The following is a 17,516-nucleotide window of genomic DNA, read 5'->3' as shown; positions in this document are numbered from 1 at the left end:
TTTTCTACTGTTTATTTTTTTTCTGAAATTCTGTATAACTTGTACCCTTTTTCTGCTTTTTTTTCTTTTTCTCCTTAACTAAAATTAAAAAAAAAAAGAAGGCAATTCCAAAATTTATGGTAAATGTATCAAAAGATGCTTGGACTCAGGTAGAGTTTGCTTCTCTACTTGCTAGTTAGTTAACTTAATACTCAATTGATTTAACCTTAGTTTTTTCATTTATAAAATGAGAATGAAAAAAAAATATATAAAATGAGAATGAGAGTAAGAGGATTGTTTTGAAAATTAAATTATATAGGGGAAAAAATTACACAAGGCATTATCGAACTCAAAGGAGATTTTAGCTAAATGACAGTAGTGTTAGAAGCGTTAGAAAAATTTTAGAAGTAGAGGAGAAAAGCCGGGTGTGGTGGCATACATGCCTCTAATTTCAACACTTAGGAGGCCGAGCCACCAGCATTACTGCAAGCTCAGCCTGCGCTATTTAGTGAGTTCAAGGTCAGCCTGAACTACAGTGAGACCCTGTCTCAAACAAAACAAGTAGAGGAGAAACAAGAGTAAAAGAACACTTGTAAATCCTCCACTCATTCCTTGAATTTTTGGAGACAGAAACTCATTCTAGGGGGGAAAAAAAGCACAATTCTTACAAGGAATTCATTGACTCTAGACTCAAGAAAGCCAGAACTAATTTAATACTATAGGACTTTTGGTTTTGGTACTTCAAAAGACTATTTTTAAAAAAATCATATTTTAGAATACTTTTATTTTCTATTATTTTTAGTCTGAGCATTTTCTTTTTCATCCAATGGTACAAATTATTATAATAAAAGGTTATTGCAGGTTTCTGTACATGACAGATAAAAAAAGATGAGCACCATCCTAAATTCTGCCACTCAAGAGGGTGAGGTAGAAGGATCTCCCATTTGGGACCAGCCAGCCTTGGGCTATGTGGCAAGCTCAAGGTTTGTGTTGACGATATATATTGTAAGGCCTCTGTCTCAAAAAATTAATTCCTGGCAGGGGATTTAGCTCAGCGGCATAAGGGCCTGCCTTGCAAGCACGCAATCGTGAGTTCTATCCCCCGTATTAAAAAAAAAAAAAAAATTCCTGCCTGAAGATATTTGCAAGTCCAGCATGGTGGCAAATGTCTGTGATACCATGACTCTTCTGGCTGAGAGGGTAGGAATGTAAATTTCAAGCCCAGCCTGGATGACTTAGTGATTTGTCTAGACCCTGTCTTGTAATTTTAAAAACTTTAAAAAGGCTGGGACTGTAGCTCGGTACGAAAGACCTTGGTTCAATCCCCCATACCGCCCTGGCCCTTTCCCACACTAATCTAGTGCCATCCAGAAGCTTCCATCCAGCAGCTTTCCTAAGCAGTAAGCCTCAGGACTATTTGATTGCTTTCCCTTTGCTGATCACGCCAGTCATCTTTTAGGTACTCAATACCATGATTTGTGCTGCACCATCAGGTCCCACATGAATTCAACATAAACAGCAATTCTTGGATGTATTTGCCTAATTCTCTTAGGGTTTGAGCAATACCAAGCTGACCTAGGAAAAAAGCCTTGTTCAATGTAGTCCAACATAATAGGAGGCACTTACTAATTAATGAAATTGAGAAATCAAGCCATATTGAATAATTCATTTTTGAGGAATTTAGAATGCTTAGTGAATGAATACTAAATCATGTCATAGAGATGAGCAGAAAGAGTTTTAAGTTTAGCACTGCTCCTAACTGGCTGAAAGTGAGCAGTTGATTCAGATGTATCAGCTCTTTGGCCCTTAGCATCCCGATCTACAAAGCAAGGGATAGGCCAGATGGTCCTGATCAGTGTAATTTCCCAAACCGCTCCTCACGGGGGTCCACAAGAATAAAATCCTTCAAGGTTGGCTACATGTGAATTCAAGGGCCAAACTGAACTATTTGCTCTTGGGTCCAGGCAGTAACAGGGCCACAAAGCACCGATTCTGGTTAATTCATCAATGCACTTTGCTCACACTAGTGACTCTTCTTTTGAAACTGTATTTTCCCCACCCCTCTCCGAAAAGTAGAACGCTCGGGGAAGGCAGCAGAGCGCCAGACTGGGTTTTGCGCCTGCGTAGTGAACTCGGAGAGCAGACATCGCGCTGCCAGCCAGCCCCTCACTTCGCGTCAAATCCCGCGAGATCTCCCACCCTCGACCTCAACCTTGGCGAAGGAGAAGTGAGTCGGTCGGTAGTGGCCGCTGAGTCTGCAGCACCTGCCTCTGCAGTACCCTAAGCTGAGTAAAGCTCGCGCGGTAAGGGAGGAAAGTACTAACTAGAGTGAACTCGCGGCCTCTCGCTAGAGGTGCTGGCGACACTGGCGTCACTGCCTAGGACCCTAGGATAGGGAATACTGGAGAAGCAAGTGTTTTTTTGTTGGTTTGTTTTTAAGAATTGGCAGGATAAACAACCTCAAGTTTGGACATTATTGTATTTGAGGTGCTTTTGGGACTTTCATTTAACTCTTGTCTGTTTAGCACCTTGTGCCAGATTAGGAGGCGGACTTAATTCTGCATAGTGTGGACACAGATCTTTATCGCTTTGGTGCCAGCAGTCTAGAAAGTCAGTTTAAAAGTCTGAACCAGAGACGCCACTTGTTAGTACTGTAATTTGCATTTAAGTGGTTGATAGTGGAAGCTATGGAGGAAGGTGAGGTCACTGAGAATGGGAAGAGCCATGTGAGACTGGGGAGAGACAGGATCAGGACTCAGCAAAGGGCAACAGAGAGTTGTAGCAAAATAATCCAACAAAATAAGGATAGAGACACATATTAAAAGATGGTAGAGGCCAGGGGTGCAGCTTAGTACTGAGGCAGAGTGCTTATGTATTAGGACGTTCATGTTGGAGAAAATGGTATATGAGAATGGGTTCTAATGTGCCATTATTTGCCCTCTTCTCTCCTTTCAAGGATATGCTTCATGAAGCAGGCTTGAGTTGAGAGAAGAGACTTTTTAAGATCCTATTTGATTAGTACCAGGACACTTAACTCTGCTTCTTGTGTAGTGATCTTTCCCTTATACAAGGCTGCAAAGTAGATTCTCAACACGCTGTTTATGACCGGTACCAGAGAAATTTTTTAGTTGATCACCCATCTGGTATTTTGGTATGTTACCTAGCACCAGTTAGGAATCCACTTAATATCATACGTGACAACTAGAATTCAGATCTTGAATTTGGCATATCTTATTTTAGATGTTAATTTTGTGATAAAGCAAGTTGTTTATAGTTTTAATGTATTGCTTGCTTGTGCTGTTGAGAACTATTGCACAGTTGTCTTCATTAGTTAGTTGTATTTGGCACTTGAAAATTTTGTAATGTAGGGCTGGGCTGTAGCTCAGAGGCATAAGTGTCTGCCTGGCAAGCGTGAGGTCATGAGTTTGATCTCTAGCAGCAAAAAAAAAAAAAAAAAAAAAAAAAATTTATAATACGGAGGGAGACAGCTATAACAATGTACTTTCCTTTCCAATAAGCAGTATTTGGAGAAATCTACAATTACATATGCTTTAAAGAAATAAAGCATACTGTTCAAAGTAGAGATGGGGACAAGTATGAAATCTCATTTGGAAAGATTCCTTTGGAATCATCATAGTGCAATTAATAATCAGTATGGATAGTCTGTAAGCACTTTATTTGGAAAAACTTTGCTTACATAACTTAACACATGGTGATTCAGTAGACATTTTCCCTCTGAATTTTATGATGTGTTGAAATAGGGTGCACACATCATAACCTTTAAGGATTCTTGTTGAAGAAAATTGGATCAGAATCTAGTTAAGCCCCCCCACCCAAACAAAATCACAATGCATGCCTGTAATTCCAGCACTCCAGAGGTTGGAGTTCAAGACCAGTTTGAATTACAAAGTGAAACTGTCTCCTTTCTTTTTTCTTTTCTTTCTTTTTTTTTGAGGCAAGGTGTTGCTGTGTAGTTCAGGATGGCCTTGAACTCACAGCAATCCTCCTGCCTCAGTCTCTTGAGTGCTGGGATTACAGGCATGTACCACCACACCTGGCAAGACCCTGTCTCAAAAAACAAAACAAAAAAATCAAGCCCCTAGATCTATGCAACAAGTCACAGGTATGGGGAGGTGATAGAAAAGCAAAGCAAATGACACTAGAAGCAAGCAATCAGAGGATGTTTTATATACAAAGGAATAAAGAAACCAGGCCATGGCATGACATAGATTCAAAATGTAGCATGTAACAAGCTGGCCGTGGTGGCACATGCTTGTAATCCCAGCACTCAGGAGGCATCAGGATCATTGCAAGTTAAGACTAGCCTGGGCTGCACAGTGAACTCAATGACAGCCTGAACTGCATGGTGAGACCCTATCTCAAAATGACAAAAACAACAACAACAACTAACTCTTAACAAAGCATGTGAATTTTGAATCCAGATTCTAATGAATCAACTGTAAAAAAAAAAATCTTTGAAGCAATCAAAGGGATTTGAGTATGCACTGGGTGTTAATTGACTGTATTATTAATTATTTTAGGTATAATAGTATAATTTCTGTTATCAGAAGTGCTTACTTCAAGAGTTTTTGAGTGAAATGGAACGAGTCTGGGATTGTTGGGGTTTTTAGGGGGGAGAGGATTTGTTTTAAGGGAAAGCTGGAAAATACAGTTTTAACTGAGCAATACTATGTCCAGAGGCAAAGAATGCGTATTGAGGCTAACTAGCCATGTTTGCCATGACTAGTGAGACTATAAATATATACCTTATAAAATATAATGAAGCAGGGCTGGGGATTTAGCTCAGCGGCATAAGCGCCTGCCTTGGAAGCAGGCAGTCGTGAGTGAGTTCGATCCCCGGTACCGATAAAAAGACAAAAAAATAATAATAATAATGAAGCAAAAAGGATGTATTTCTGTGTTTTTCATTCTGTTTTACAGAATATCACCAACATTATACATTTAAGTTCTTTCCAGGGAAGGGGATGCTGGGAATCTGTTGTGGCTTGTATCTAGATCTCCCCCCAAAACCTCATGCGGTCATAGGTGGAGCTTCATCAGAGGTGGCTGGAGCTAGAGTATATGACACTGGGATTGATTCATGGCTCAATGCTAGGATCAAGGGCACTGGAATTACGGGGGTGAGTGCTACCTAAGTAGCCTGAATAAGATATAAGGGATAGAAAGAGCTGTGTTCATCCCTTGCTTCACTGTTGATTTGCTACCTTCTGCCTGCTGTGAATTTTTTGTTCTCTGTGATACCCTTCTGCTATGTGCCACCCTGCCTTAGAGCCAGCTGGTAATGGACTGAAACCTCTACAGGCTGTAAGCTGAATAAACCTTTCCTGCTTTAACTTTGGGTGTCAGGTATTTTGTCTCAACAACAAGGGAGAAGTAACTAAGAATTAAACTAAGGGCCTCATAAATGTTAATACAAGCACTCTACTGCTGGGCCACACCCCCTAGCTCTAGACATTTACAATAGTTCTTAACCAGTAGAAGCCTTCTGTAGCATGGGGTACCTGCAGGAGAGTTGGCAGTCACTGTGGCTCTATATGCAAAAGCCCTGTTTGAGGGAGATTTTGCAGAAAGAGTAGAAAATGCTGAAATATGAGCTCTGGACTGAGGATATTTGTGTTTCAATCCCAGTTCTTCTCCTTACCTGTATTCTGATCTTGAGCACAAATTCTTAAAAATAAGAATAGTAATAAACACTCATCTCATAGCCACTAAGGATTGGTTCCAGAATCCTGCTCCTTATGGATACCAACATTTGCGGATGTTGAAATCCCTTATATAAAATGGAGTAGTACTTGCACATAAGTCCCACGTATCTTCTTATATTCTTTAAATCATCTCATCTCTAAGTTGTTCATAATACCAAATGCTCTACAATGTAAATGCTAGACAAGTAATTTTTTTGTATTTTTACCGGTACCAGGGATCAAACTCACGACCACAGGTTTGCAAGGCAGGTGCTTATGCCGCTGAGCTAAATCTCCAGCCCTTAGACAAGTAATTGTTAAGTAGTTGAATTTTTTAAGGAATAATAATAAAACATCTGTACATATTCCACACAGACTAAATGTTCCTTTTTTTTTTTTTTTTTGGTGGTACCAGGGATCAAGCTCATGACTTTGCATTTGCCAGACAGGCACTTATGCCACTGAGCTAAATCCCCGGCCTCAGACTAAATACTCTTTCAAAGTACTGTCAATTTAGAGTTGGTCAAATCTGCAGATGTGAACTTAAGGATATGGTGAATAGTTTATTACAGCTGAGCATGATGGTACATGCCTGTAATCCTCATATTTGGGAGGCTGAGACAGGAGGATTGCTTTGAGTTCAAAGTCAGCCTGAGATACACAGAGTTCAAAACTAGCCTGTACCATATAGCAAGACCCTGTCACAAATATAAACAAAAAAATCTATTACAGGAAAAGACACATTGTCATTAATTCCCATCAAAATACTACTCCTCCCTTCAAACATACTTATCCTGTCATTCTTGCCACTTTCTGAAGCAGCTCTGGAAGTCCTCTTTTGTGATTAAAAAAAATATATGGTGAATGCAGCTACCAAGCACCATTTAGTGGAAAGGTAGATTCATAAAAACATGGAGTGTCCTCACTCACCTGATCCACTATAGCTGATAGTGTGCAACTGCTGGCTCTTCCCCAGTGTCCCAAATGACCATGAAAAGTAAGCATTTTGAACCAATTCAGGATATGAAGGCAGCCACAACAGTGCAACTAAAGACATTCACAAAAGAGGACTTCAGAACTGCTTCAGGAAGTGTCAAGAACGATTGAGTAAATATGTCTGAAACAAGGGGGAATATTCCGAGGGCAATTCATAACGATGTATCTATGACTGTAATAAATTGTTCTTTATTTAAACATTCATCCTATTGCAAAGGGCCTGTATTCAATTCCCATTACCACCACCATCACCACTTAAAAAAAAAAAAAAAAGAAACAAAAAAACCAATTGATAGAACGGTTTTCCTTTGGGCTTTTCAATGTATTCGGTAATAAAGATAGTAAAATTCTAATGAGAAAACACAAGTGGTATAGAAATGTATTAACTTGGGCTGGGATTTAGCTCAGTGGCACAGTGCCTGCCTGGCAAGCACAAGGTTGTGAGTTCAATCCCTGGTTCCCCCCAAAAAAAGAAATGTATAACTTAAGAATAACATTAACAAGAATAACATTTAATATCTTAAAAATCAAATACACAGGTAGGGTAGACTTTTTAATAGTAATTAAGAGGAATGTCGTGGGGCTGGAGATTTAGCTCAGCGGCACAAGCACCTGCCTTGCAAGTAGGCAGTCGTGAGTGAGTTCGATCCCGGGTACTGATAAAAAGGAAAAAGACAAAAAAAAAAAAAAAAAGAGGAATGTGGGTTTATACTGGACCACTTCAGTAAGTGCTTAAGTCCTTTAAGATACAGATTCTTCATCTTTAAATGGGGAAATAGTGCTCAGTAAAGTTGTTAGGAGACTAACTGACAGATCATCTATACAACCACAGCTATGCCTGGCCCACAGAAATGCTATGAGTTTGGTGGGTTTTTTTCATTTTTATTGATGAAGCAAAGGAATTCTCAACAAGTCAGATAGTTCCAGCACTGAAATTTCGTTTTGCTGCTTTCATTAGCTCAAATTGTAAACCCAGAATAAATGAATCTTTTACTTACCTTTCTGGCCATCCTATACAGAATTTCTTATAAAAATGAAGATTTAAAAATGCTTTGGGACATGGTAGCAATCACCTATAGTCCAGGTATGTGGAAAGCTGAGGCAAGAGGCTCACCTGAGTTCAGGGGTTTAAGGCCAGTCTGGGCAATGTAGAAAGACTTGTCTCACAAAGGGAGAGAAGGGTTTTACTCTTCTTGTTACTCTTCTTGTTGCTGAAACAAAATACACAACGCTCACAAGTTAAAGGAAGGGAAGTTTGTTGGCTCACATTTTGTGGAGTCCAGTCCCTTAGTAAGCTCGCTCCCCCCAAGGCAGGGTGCAGCGGCACAGGACCATCACGGAAGAGAAACAGTTCATGGTGTGGCAGGCAAAAGACAACATGCAGCAAGCCTGCCTTTCCTTTTTATCTCAGACTCGAAGGCTTTTGGGTGGTGCCCTCACACCCAAGCGGCTTCTGCTTTCAATAAATCCATTCAGCCACAGCCAGAATGATGGTAATTCCAATCAGTGGACTAATTTAGTACCACACTCCCTTGATCCCAGTGTTATATGCCCTACATCCAGCAAGCTCCAAAAATGCCTACCTACGTGTGCAGGGGTTTTAGAGGGCCATCTGGAAATAAGCCATAAAAATAAGCCATGCTATGGGGGCTTAATGTAGTACTTTTGTAGTCAGCAAAACTATAAAAGAATTTCCATTTTGATAAATGAATACAAGAACCTTTTAAAGGTTGGTTACTTTTCAACTAGGCAGTTTATGTTTTGCTGCTAGATTAACCAGCTAGCTCTAGAGGAATATGTCATTTTTAAAATCAAACCATAGTAGGATGCTTAAGCATGACGGTGTGAAGACAAATATGCTTGAATTATCTGAGTTGAAAATGAGATTGCCTTATTCAGTCTTCAGTGAACTTGCTGTTAGCTAAAAAGTCTAATGAGATTTGCTTTGGGAGCCTAACTCTTGATAGGAGAGTATTTCTTTTTTTAATTCTACGTAGGATTTTTCATTTCTTCATTTCAAAGCACAAATGGGCTTCTTTTTTGCTTTTTAAAATTGTCAAATACTTGAAATCTTTTTTGTGATTTAAATTTTTTCTATTTATAGGAGTTATTTTATATAGAAATCCTGTGGCACCCCTGTACGGAGTGATGATTATACAAAGAGTGGTATTGAATTCCCGACCTGGTATGTATTCATCTATGATCAATGAACAATTCTGATCTTTGTTAGTTATTAATGCAAATGGAGGAATAAAAACTAATTATGGTTGGATATGATAGTATATGCCTGTAATCTTAGCATTTGGGAAGCTGAGGCAGGAGGACCACTATGAAATGAGTTCAAGGCCAGCCTAGACTACGTAGTGAGGCTGTCTCAAAAAAAAAAGGAAAGAAAAAACCCCAAAACTAATTATGATGCCAGTGTGGTAAATTAAGGCAGTAAGATATTAAGACCATAAATAATACTAGATGAAATTCTTTGAACAGTGTACCAGTGGTGAGATAAACTACCATAGAATCTTAATATTTGAAAGGAAGCTGTATTGCAAATATTGTAACTTGTGTTTTTTTCTTCATAGTAGGTTATTTTTGATTCTTACAGTTTGCTTTTCTATTTTATGTGAAGCATACTGACATCTGTCAGTGCTGAGTCATAGAAACTTAGGCATAGAAGTAACCTGAGAAGTTTGGGCCCATATTTGCCTTGGTTTTGCTGCTTAGCTACTGTGTGACCCAAGGAAGCCATCCAAATTTTCTGTCCTCAGTTTCAGTAAAAAAAAAAAAAAAAAAAAGTTGAGTGGTTTTGTTTTATTTTTCAAACTCCTATTTTACACTATACTGTGTGAAATGATTTACCTGTTGTCATTTTATAAAAAACAAAATTACAAGCTGACAGCAGTATTCCAAAAGAATAGAAAAGGAATCAAGAATGATGGGACTTTTAGAATTTATGCAGAGTCATTTCTGCAGTCACAGAGAAGTTACAAGACAGTATAGATTTATTTGTGCTTATTTTAAAAGAGAGTGTTCTGAGTCCTAGGGCGACCTTTTAAAATATAGTAATTATATAGGAGAAAGACTTTTTGACTTTATATTTTTGCCTGATATTGTAGGAAAAAATGGCAATCCGGTGGCAGAGAATTTCCGAATGGAAGAAGTCAACTTGCCAGATACTGTCAATGAAGGGCAAGTACAAGTCAGAACTCTTTATCTTTCTGTGGATCCTTACATGGTAAGAACTAAGACATGAGTTGGTGAAAATATTTCTGTTTTCATGTCATTGTCTCAGAATTTTATTGTCTAATCCTTGTGATTGATATTTGAGTAGTTAACTCTTGATTTCCATGCATTACAGATTGCCTTTGTTTTTATTTACTGTTGATATTTGCTCTTTTTTTTTTTTTTTTAAACTTTTTATCGGTACTAGGGATCAAACTCACGACCGCCTGCTTGCAAGGCAGGTGCTTATGCCGCTAAGCTAAATCCCCAGCCCCTTTTACTGTTGATATTAAGAATGTTGTAGAAGGCATGAATTTTTTATAATGGTAATACATGTAGTCAGGTTCTTCCAAATATCCGTATCACTTCCCAGGACTAAATAAAGATTGAAAATATTAAAATACAATTGGAAATTCAGATCTGGTTTCAAGGCAGGATGTGTACAAGGTCTTTATTCTACTCGACCTCTTTTTGAAAGGAACAGACTCATTTATGCTACCTCTAGATAAAAGGAGAATTCTTGGAAAGATGTGTGTTGCTGAGGACTTAGCAAAGAAACCATCAGGCATAGCGACTGAGCTTGAAGCACTGTCCTCTTGCTTTGTTTCTCTCAGAGGTCGCACAGTCTTCACTCCTAACTTTGTCTCATGGTCATGACAGAGCACGCTTCTGCCATTACTTTACCTCCTGCTAAGCCTCAATGTTTAGTATCAGTTTGTTGTGGGAGGGAACTAGATCAATTTGCCTGTTCATTTTGTTCAACTATTTCATAGGTTACTGACGCACTGTATTAGTTTCCTGTTGCTGCTATAACATATTACTTTAAGCTTACTGGCTTTAGTCAACACAAATACTTTATAAAAATATTATAATACAGTTCTAGAAATCTGAGAATCAAAATGGGCCTTATATGTCTAAAATCAAGACTTGGCAGGGCTATGTTCCTTTTGAAGGCTGTAGGGAGAATCTGTTGGCATTTCTGAATTCTAGAGACTGCCTATGGTCTTGATTCATAACCCAGCATTATTCTAACCTTTGCATCAATGGTCACATCTCTGACTGTCCTTCCTTTCTCTATAAGAGGACCCTTATGATTATATTGGTCCCACTAGGATAATCCAGGGTAGTTTTTCTTACATTGTAATCCAGGCTGGCTTTGAACTCACTATGTAGCTCAGGCTGGCTTTGAACTCATGGCAGTCCTCCTGCTTTATCCTCTGCAATGCTGGGATTATACGGATGCAACCACCGCACTCAGCTGCCATCTCAAGATGTTTATCTCAATCATACCAAAGAGTCCCTTTTGCCATATAATGTAAGAATAGTAAAAGAATCAAGAATGATGGGATGTAACATATTGACAGGTTCCAGGGACTAGGGCATGAAGATTTTGGGACCATTATTCTGCCTATCATACCAGTATGCTGGGTGTCCAGGGTTCAGGTGCCCTGACAGAATTTACTCAGCTTTGGCTGGAGGGAGAGTTGGGCAAGGGCTACCCATTAGTGGGACAGTGGCCATGAGAAGTTACAATCAGTTAGCCTGTGAGCAAGTTAAAAAGCTCATGACAGGATTTCTCACTTCAGAACAAAGGAAAGAGTACATCTTACAATGGCTCTTTGGTTCTCAAACAGGCGTGTGAGTTAGAAATCGTAGAAGGTTAAAGCACTCTTGGAAAAAATTGAATTGGCCTTAAATCACTAGAATCTAGCCCTGGGGAACTCAGGATCATTCTGTTTGCTCATATATTTGATATACCAAATCTTCCCTTCCCTGGGCTTCACTTGCCCTTCCTAATAGACGGTTCTTTGTCTGTCATTATTGAATGCCCAAAGGTGGAAAAACTATATGATTTTTTAATCTCCTTTCTCATTTGCTTTTTAGCTGGTAAAAAACTGCATCTCATAATCTCATGTTTTATTTTTCTTTTCTTTTTTGTTAAGCGCTGGGCATTAAATACAAAGCCTTGTTTGTGCTAACACTTTCTATACCATTGAGCTACACTCCCAGTGCATTATCTTTACTTTTAACATCTAAACCCTTCCCTTCTTGTTATTTAGACTCCAAGTATCTTTTTCTTATTTTTAGAGAAATTTACACTAACTGAACAGGGGCTGGGTATTTAGCTCAGCAGCATAAGCACCTGCCTGGCAAGTGCAAGGTTGTGAGTTTGATTCTCAGTATCAAATAAAATAAAATAAAATAAAAAACTTACTGAACAATTTTATGGTTTTCATTGACACTATCAACAGAATTGGATAAAGCAGGAAGTAGAAGAGTCTTTTGGAGGATGGTTTATTGGTCTGTGAGTAGCTGACAGCAATGTACAGTACTAATGTCAGTTTCCTAGTTTTGATGTTATACTACAGTTATTTATCATGTCACCACTGGGCGAAGCTGGCTAAAGGACTATGCATTTTATTTTATTTTGATGTACACAGGAATTTATTGGGCAGAATTTTAAAAGTTTACACTCAAAGAATTGGAATGAGTGTCCTTGAGAGGGAGAAGTACATTATGTCCGGGGCTAGAGGCAGTTATGTGTTTTGGCAGTGGAATGTACAGGTCTATAGAAAGTTTGGGTTTGATTTCAGGAGGAAAATCAATGGCCCAATGACTCATTTCACAAGTGAACGGACAGCCCATTTTATAGGAGAAAAAGCACAGTGTCTGTCTAACTGTATTTCTTAAAGTCAGGTTTCTGTCCTTTATCTTTTTAAATTTAAGTTTATTGGTACAATAAACCAGTACGTGATATATCTTGGTATCTCTTTTTCCCCCCAATTCCCTGCCTCCCTTCAGTCTGTCTAACCCTCCTTACTTACAGTGTTGTTCCTATTTTATCCTTATTTTTTCATTTTTTCTTTTTGCTTCCTTCCTTTCTCCTTTCCCCCTCCTTAGTTTCCACTTCGTTTTGAACAATTTCTTCCCACTTCACAATTTCTCTTACACATTTTGGTTCCAGTTTCTCACACCAGAGACACAAGGCAATATTTATACACGTGTCGGATTTATTTCATGTAAGAGTATGACCTCAGAGTCCATTCATTTAGTTATAAATGTCTCAAATTTGTCTTTTATGGCTGAGTAGTACTCCTTTGTATAATAAAACACATCTTTTTAAAGTAGTCATCAGTTGTGCATTTGGGGTGTCACTAAGATTTTGCTATTAAAAATTGTAACGATTGTCGGGCGTGGCTCATGCCTGTAATCCCAGCACTTGGGAAGCTGAGGCAGGAGGATCCTTGTGAGTTTGAGACCAGCCTGGGCTACAAAGTGAGCTCAAGGCCAGCCTGAACTGCATAGTGAGACCCCGTCTCAAAAAATACCAAAAAAAAAAAAATTGTAACTATTAAAAATAGCCAGGGATATAGCTCAGTGGCACAGAGTCTGCCTAGCAAACATGAAGTTGTGAGTTCAATTCCTGGTATCAAAGAAAAAATTGTGCTGCTATAAACATGAGTGAACATATATTGCTGTAGTATGATACTTTTAATGCTTTTGGGAAGATACCAATTAGGGAATAGTTGGGTCAAATGGGAGCTCTAGTTTAGGTTCTATGAGGAATCTCCACACTGATTTCCACAGTGGTTACACCAGTGTGTGCTCCCAGCAATTGTGGAGAAGGATTCTTTTTCCCCTGAAGACCTTCCAGCATTTGTTATTTGTTGATTTCTTTATGATAGCTATTCTTTCTGGAGTAAAATAGAATCTCAGTGTTGCTTTAATTTGCATCTCTTGAATGACCAGTAATGTTGACCATTTTTATGTATCTATTTCTTCCATCTGAGAAATGCTTATTCATTTCAGATGCTCATTTTTGGATTGGGTCTTTAAATTTGAGGCTTTGATTTTTATCAGTTCTTTCTATATTCTAGATAGTAGAATACTTCTGAGAAGTAGCTGGCAAAAATTTATTCCTACTCTTTGGGTTTTGTTCTTTTTTTTTCTTTTTCCTTTTTATCGGTACCAGGGATCAAACTCAGGACTGCCTGCTTGCAAGGCAGGCGCTTATGCCGCTGAGCTAAATGCCCAGCCCCCTGGGTTTTGTTTTCACTTTGTTGGTAATTTCCTGTGTTGTGCAAAAGCTTTTTTTTTGTGCCAGAGATTGGCAAAAGCGTTTTAATAAGATGAGATCCCAGTTGTTGATTCTTTGTGATAATTCCTTGTGATCAGGGCTGTTCATGAAGTCTTTGCCTATACCAGTGTCTTCAAAAATTCTACCTACTATCTCTTCCAGCAGATTTAGAGTTTCTGTTTTTTTATATTTACTAGTATTTTGGGTTTTGTTTTTTTTTTTTTTTTTTTTGAGACGGGGTCTCGCCATGTAGTTCAGGCTGGCCTCAAACTCATGGTGAAACTCCTGCTTCAGCCTACTGAGTGCTAGGATTACAGGTATGTGTCACCACACCTAGCTTCTGTTTTAATATTTAGATCTCTGATCCATTTCAGTTTAAGTTTAGTGCATGGTGACAGATACGGGTTTAGTTGTAGTCTTAAGCATGTAGAAAGCCAATTTTTCCAGCGCCATTTATTAAAGAGGTTATCTTTCTTCCAGTGAATGTGTTTGACACCTTTGTCAAAGATAAGGTGGCTGAGTATGCCTGGAGTTGTTTCTGAATCTTTTAATCCATGCCATTTATCTTTGAGTCTGTTATTTTGCCAGTACCATGCTGATTTAACACAATAGCTTTGTAGTATAATTTCGAGTCAGGGACTGTGATATCCGCTGCTTTGCCTTAGTTGCACAGAATTGTTTTTGCTATTCTAGGTCTCTTCTGGTTCCAAATGAATTTTAGGAATGTTTTCTGTAATTCTGTGAGATATGCTGTTGGAATTTTGTTGGAATTGCATTAAATCTGTATAAAAATTTTGGGAGTATAAGCATTGTCACTGTATTGGTTCTTCCTTTCCAAGAACAGGGGATATCTTCCCATTTCTTCCCATTTTGATATCCTCTTTGATCTCCCTTTTCAGATTACTGTAGTTTTTAAAGTAGAGATTGTTTATTTCTTTTGTTAGACTGATCCCTAAGTGTTTCATTTTTTTGGATGCTATTGTGAACGATATTGTTTCCCTAATTTTTCTCTCAGTGAGTTTGTTATTTGTATACAGGAAGACCATTCATTTTATTTATTTATTTATTTATTTTGGAACTGGGGATCGATCAAACTCACAACCTTGCACTTGGCCAGGCAGGTGCTCATGCCACTGTGCTAAATTTTCAGCCCCTAAGCCCGTTTATTTTTGATGTTGACTTTGTATCCAGTTACACTACCAAATTTGGTTATTAACTCTAGAAGTCTTCTGGTGGAGCTCTTGGGGTCTTCTATGTGAGTACTGTATCATCTGCAAATAATAATTTAACTCATTCCTTTCCTATCCCTGTTCCTTTTATTTCTTTCTCTTTTTTTTTTGGTCTTTTTCCTTTTTATGGGTACTGGGGATCAAACTCACGACCGCCTGCTTGCAAGGAAGGCGCTTATGCCACTGAGCTAAATCCCCAGCCCCCTATTTCTTTCTCTTGTGTAATTATTTTGGCTAATGTTTTCAGAACTATATTGAAGCTGGGTGTGGTAATGCATGCCTGTAATCCAGCACTTGGGAGACTGAGGCAGGAGGGTAACTGTGAGTTCAAAGCCAGCTTGAACTATATAGATAAATCATCCCTCAAAAAAGACCTAAATAAATAAATAAATAAATTGTATTGAATAAGAGTGGTGACAATGAATATCTTTGTCTTGTTCCTGATTTTAGAGTGAAAGCTTTCATTTTTTGTCCATTTAGTATGATGTTGGTGGTTGTTTTGTCATAGATGGCTTTTATTAGATTGAGATAAAGACCATCTATTTTAATTTTCTGTAAGAGTTTTATCATGAGTTCGTGTGGACTTTGTCAAATTCTTTTTCTGTGCCTAATAAGATGATCATGTGATTTTAGTTGGTTTTGTTAACATGGTGTATTACATTTACTGTTTTGCATATGTTGAACCATCCCTGTGTTTCTAGAATAAATCCTACACACTTGGCCATGACGTAAAATCTTCTTGAAGCTTTCTGGATTCCGTTTGCCAGTATCTTATCGAGAATTTTTGCATTTGTGTTCGTTAGGGAGATTGGCCTCTAGTTCCTTTTTTTGGTTGAATCCTTCTCTGGTTTTGATATTAGGGTTTGCTTGCTTCCAGGAATTAATCCAGGAGTATTGCTTCTCTTTTAATTTCTTTACAGAGTTGAAAAGTAGCAGCATTAGGTCTTCTCTAAATTTCTCGTAAAATTCAGCAGTGAGTCCATCAGGACCTGGGCTTTTCTTTGTCGGTGGCTTTGTAATTATATCTTCAATTCCATTGACTGAAAAAGGTTTATCAAGAATTTTTGTATCTTCTTGATTCAACTTTGTAATTCATATGTATCTAGGAATCTGTCCATTCTTCTGTGTTTTCCACCATATTGGAAAACAGGTTCTTGAAGCAGGTATTGATTATCTTCTGCAGGATCTGTTGTGATTTTACTCTTTTCATTCCTAATTTCATGAATTTGAGTCTTTTCTTTCCATTTGATACAGTTGGCTAAGGGTTTGTCAATTTTATTTAATCTTTCAAATAACTCTTCAATTCATTGATTCTTTATATTGTTTTCTTAGTCTCAGTTACATTAATTTTTGCTCTGATCTGTATAATTTCTTTCCCCTTAGATTTGGGCTTATCTTACTCTTTTTTTTCTGGAAGCTTGAGGTTCAACAGTAGGTTATTTATTTGAGCTTGCTGTTTTTCTGGTATAGGAATTTACTGCTCTGAATTTTCCTTCTAGGTCTGCTTTCCTTTTAGCCTATAAATTCCAATATATTGTATTAGTATTATTGTTTATTGTAGAAAGTGTCTAATTTCTTCTTTAATCTGTGGCCCATTGGTTATTCATTAGGGTGTTATTTAATTTACATGTGTTTATAAGAGTCTTGTGGTTTCCTTTGCTATTGATTCCAATTTCATTGCACTGTGGTCTGATAATATGCATGGGATGGTTTCAATTCCTTTTCCTTTACTTAAGCATGTTCTATGAGCTATTATGTGGATTTATTTTGGAGAAGGTCCCATGTGCTGTTGAGAAGAATGTGTGTTCTGTTGTTGGGTGGAGCAGTCTGTAGGTTTTGTCTTGGTTTTTTTGGTACTGGGAATTGAACTCACAACCTCTCACTTGCCAGGAAGGTGCTTATGCCACTGAGCTAAATCCCTGGCAGGTGGAACCGTCTGTAGATACCTACTAAGTCCAGTTATTCAAAGGTTTGTTTAGCTCTGATTGTCTTTGTTGACTTTTTTTGTCACATTGATCTGTTTATTTGTGACAAGGATGTATTGAGTTTCCCTGTCACAATTGTAATAGTGCTTATGTGATTTTTCATAATTTAGCATTTGTTTTATATAGTTGGGTACACCGGTATTTGGTACAAATATATTTATGATTGTTATTTCTTCCTTTTGGATTGTTCCCCTTACAAGGATGTGGTGACAGTCTTTGTCTCTTCTGATCAGTCTTGGCTTGAAGTCTGCTTTGTCTAAAAATAGAATGGCTATCCCCACTCTTTTCTGGGTTCCCATCTCATGGAATATTGTTTTCCTTTCTT

At 38.1% G+C, this 17,516-nt stretch overlaps 1 protein-coding gene across 1 annotated transcript in view; it reads left to right on the top strand.

Annotated features, from left to right (window-relative positions):
- Positions 1 to 2,098: 2,098 nt before the first annotated feature.
- Ptgr2 (prostaglandin reductase 2) overlaps positions 2,099 to 17,516 on the top strand; it is a 32,238-nt gene continuing 16,820 nt past the window's right edge. Inside the window, exons 1-3 of the mRNA XM_003472408.5 lie at positions 2,099 to 2,282; positions 8,785 to 8,865; positions 9,794 to 9,912. Of these exons, the coding sequence (XP_003472456.1) occupies positions 8,829 to 8,865; positions 9,794 to 9,912 (156 nt within the window). The 5' untranslated portion in view covers positions 2,099 to 2,282; positions 8,785 to 8,828. The remainder of the gene's footprint in view (positions 2,283 to 8,784; positions 8,866 to 9,793; positions 9,913 to 17,516) is intronic.

Source organism: Cavia porcellus, unplaced genomic scaffold (assembly GCF_034190915.1).
Source record: "Cavia porcellus strain 051 isolate PalLab524CR breed Dunkin Hartley unplaced genomic scaffold, mCavPor4.1 scaffold_31, whole genome shotgun sequence".
Classification (NCBI taxonomy): domain Eukaryota; kingdom Metazoa; phylum Chordata; class Mammalia; order Rodentia; family Caviidae; genus Cavia; species Cavia porcellus.
This window is presented reverse-complemented; position numbering and strand designations above follow the sequence as displayed.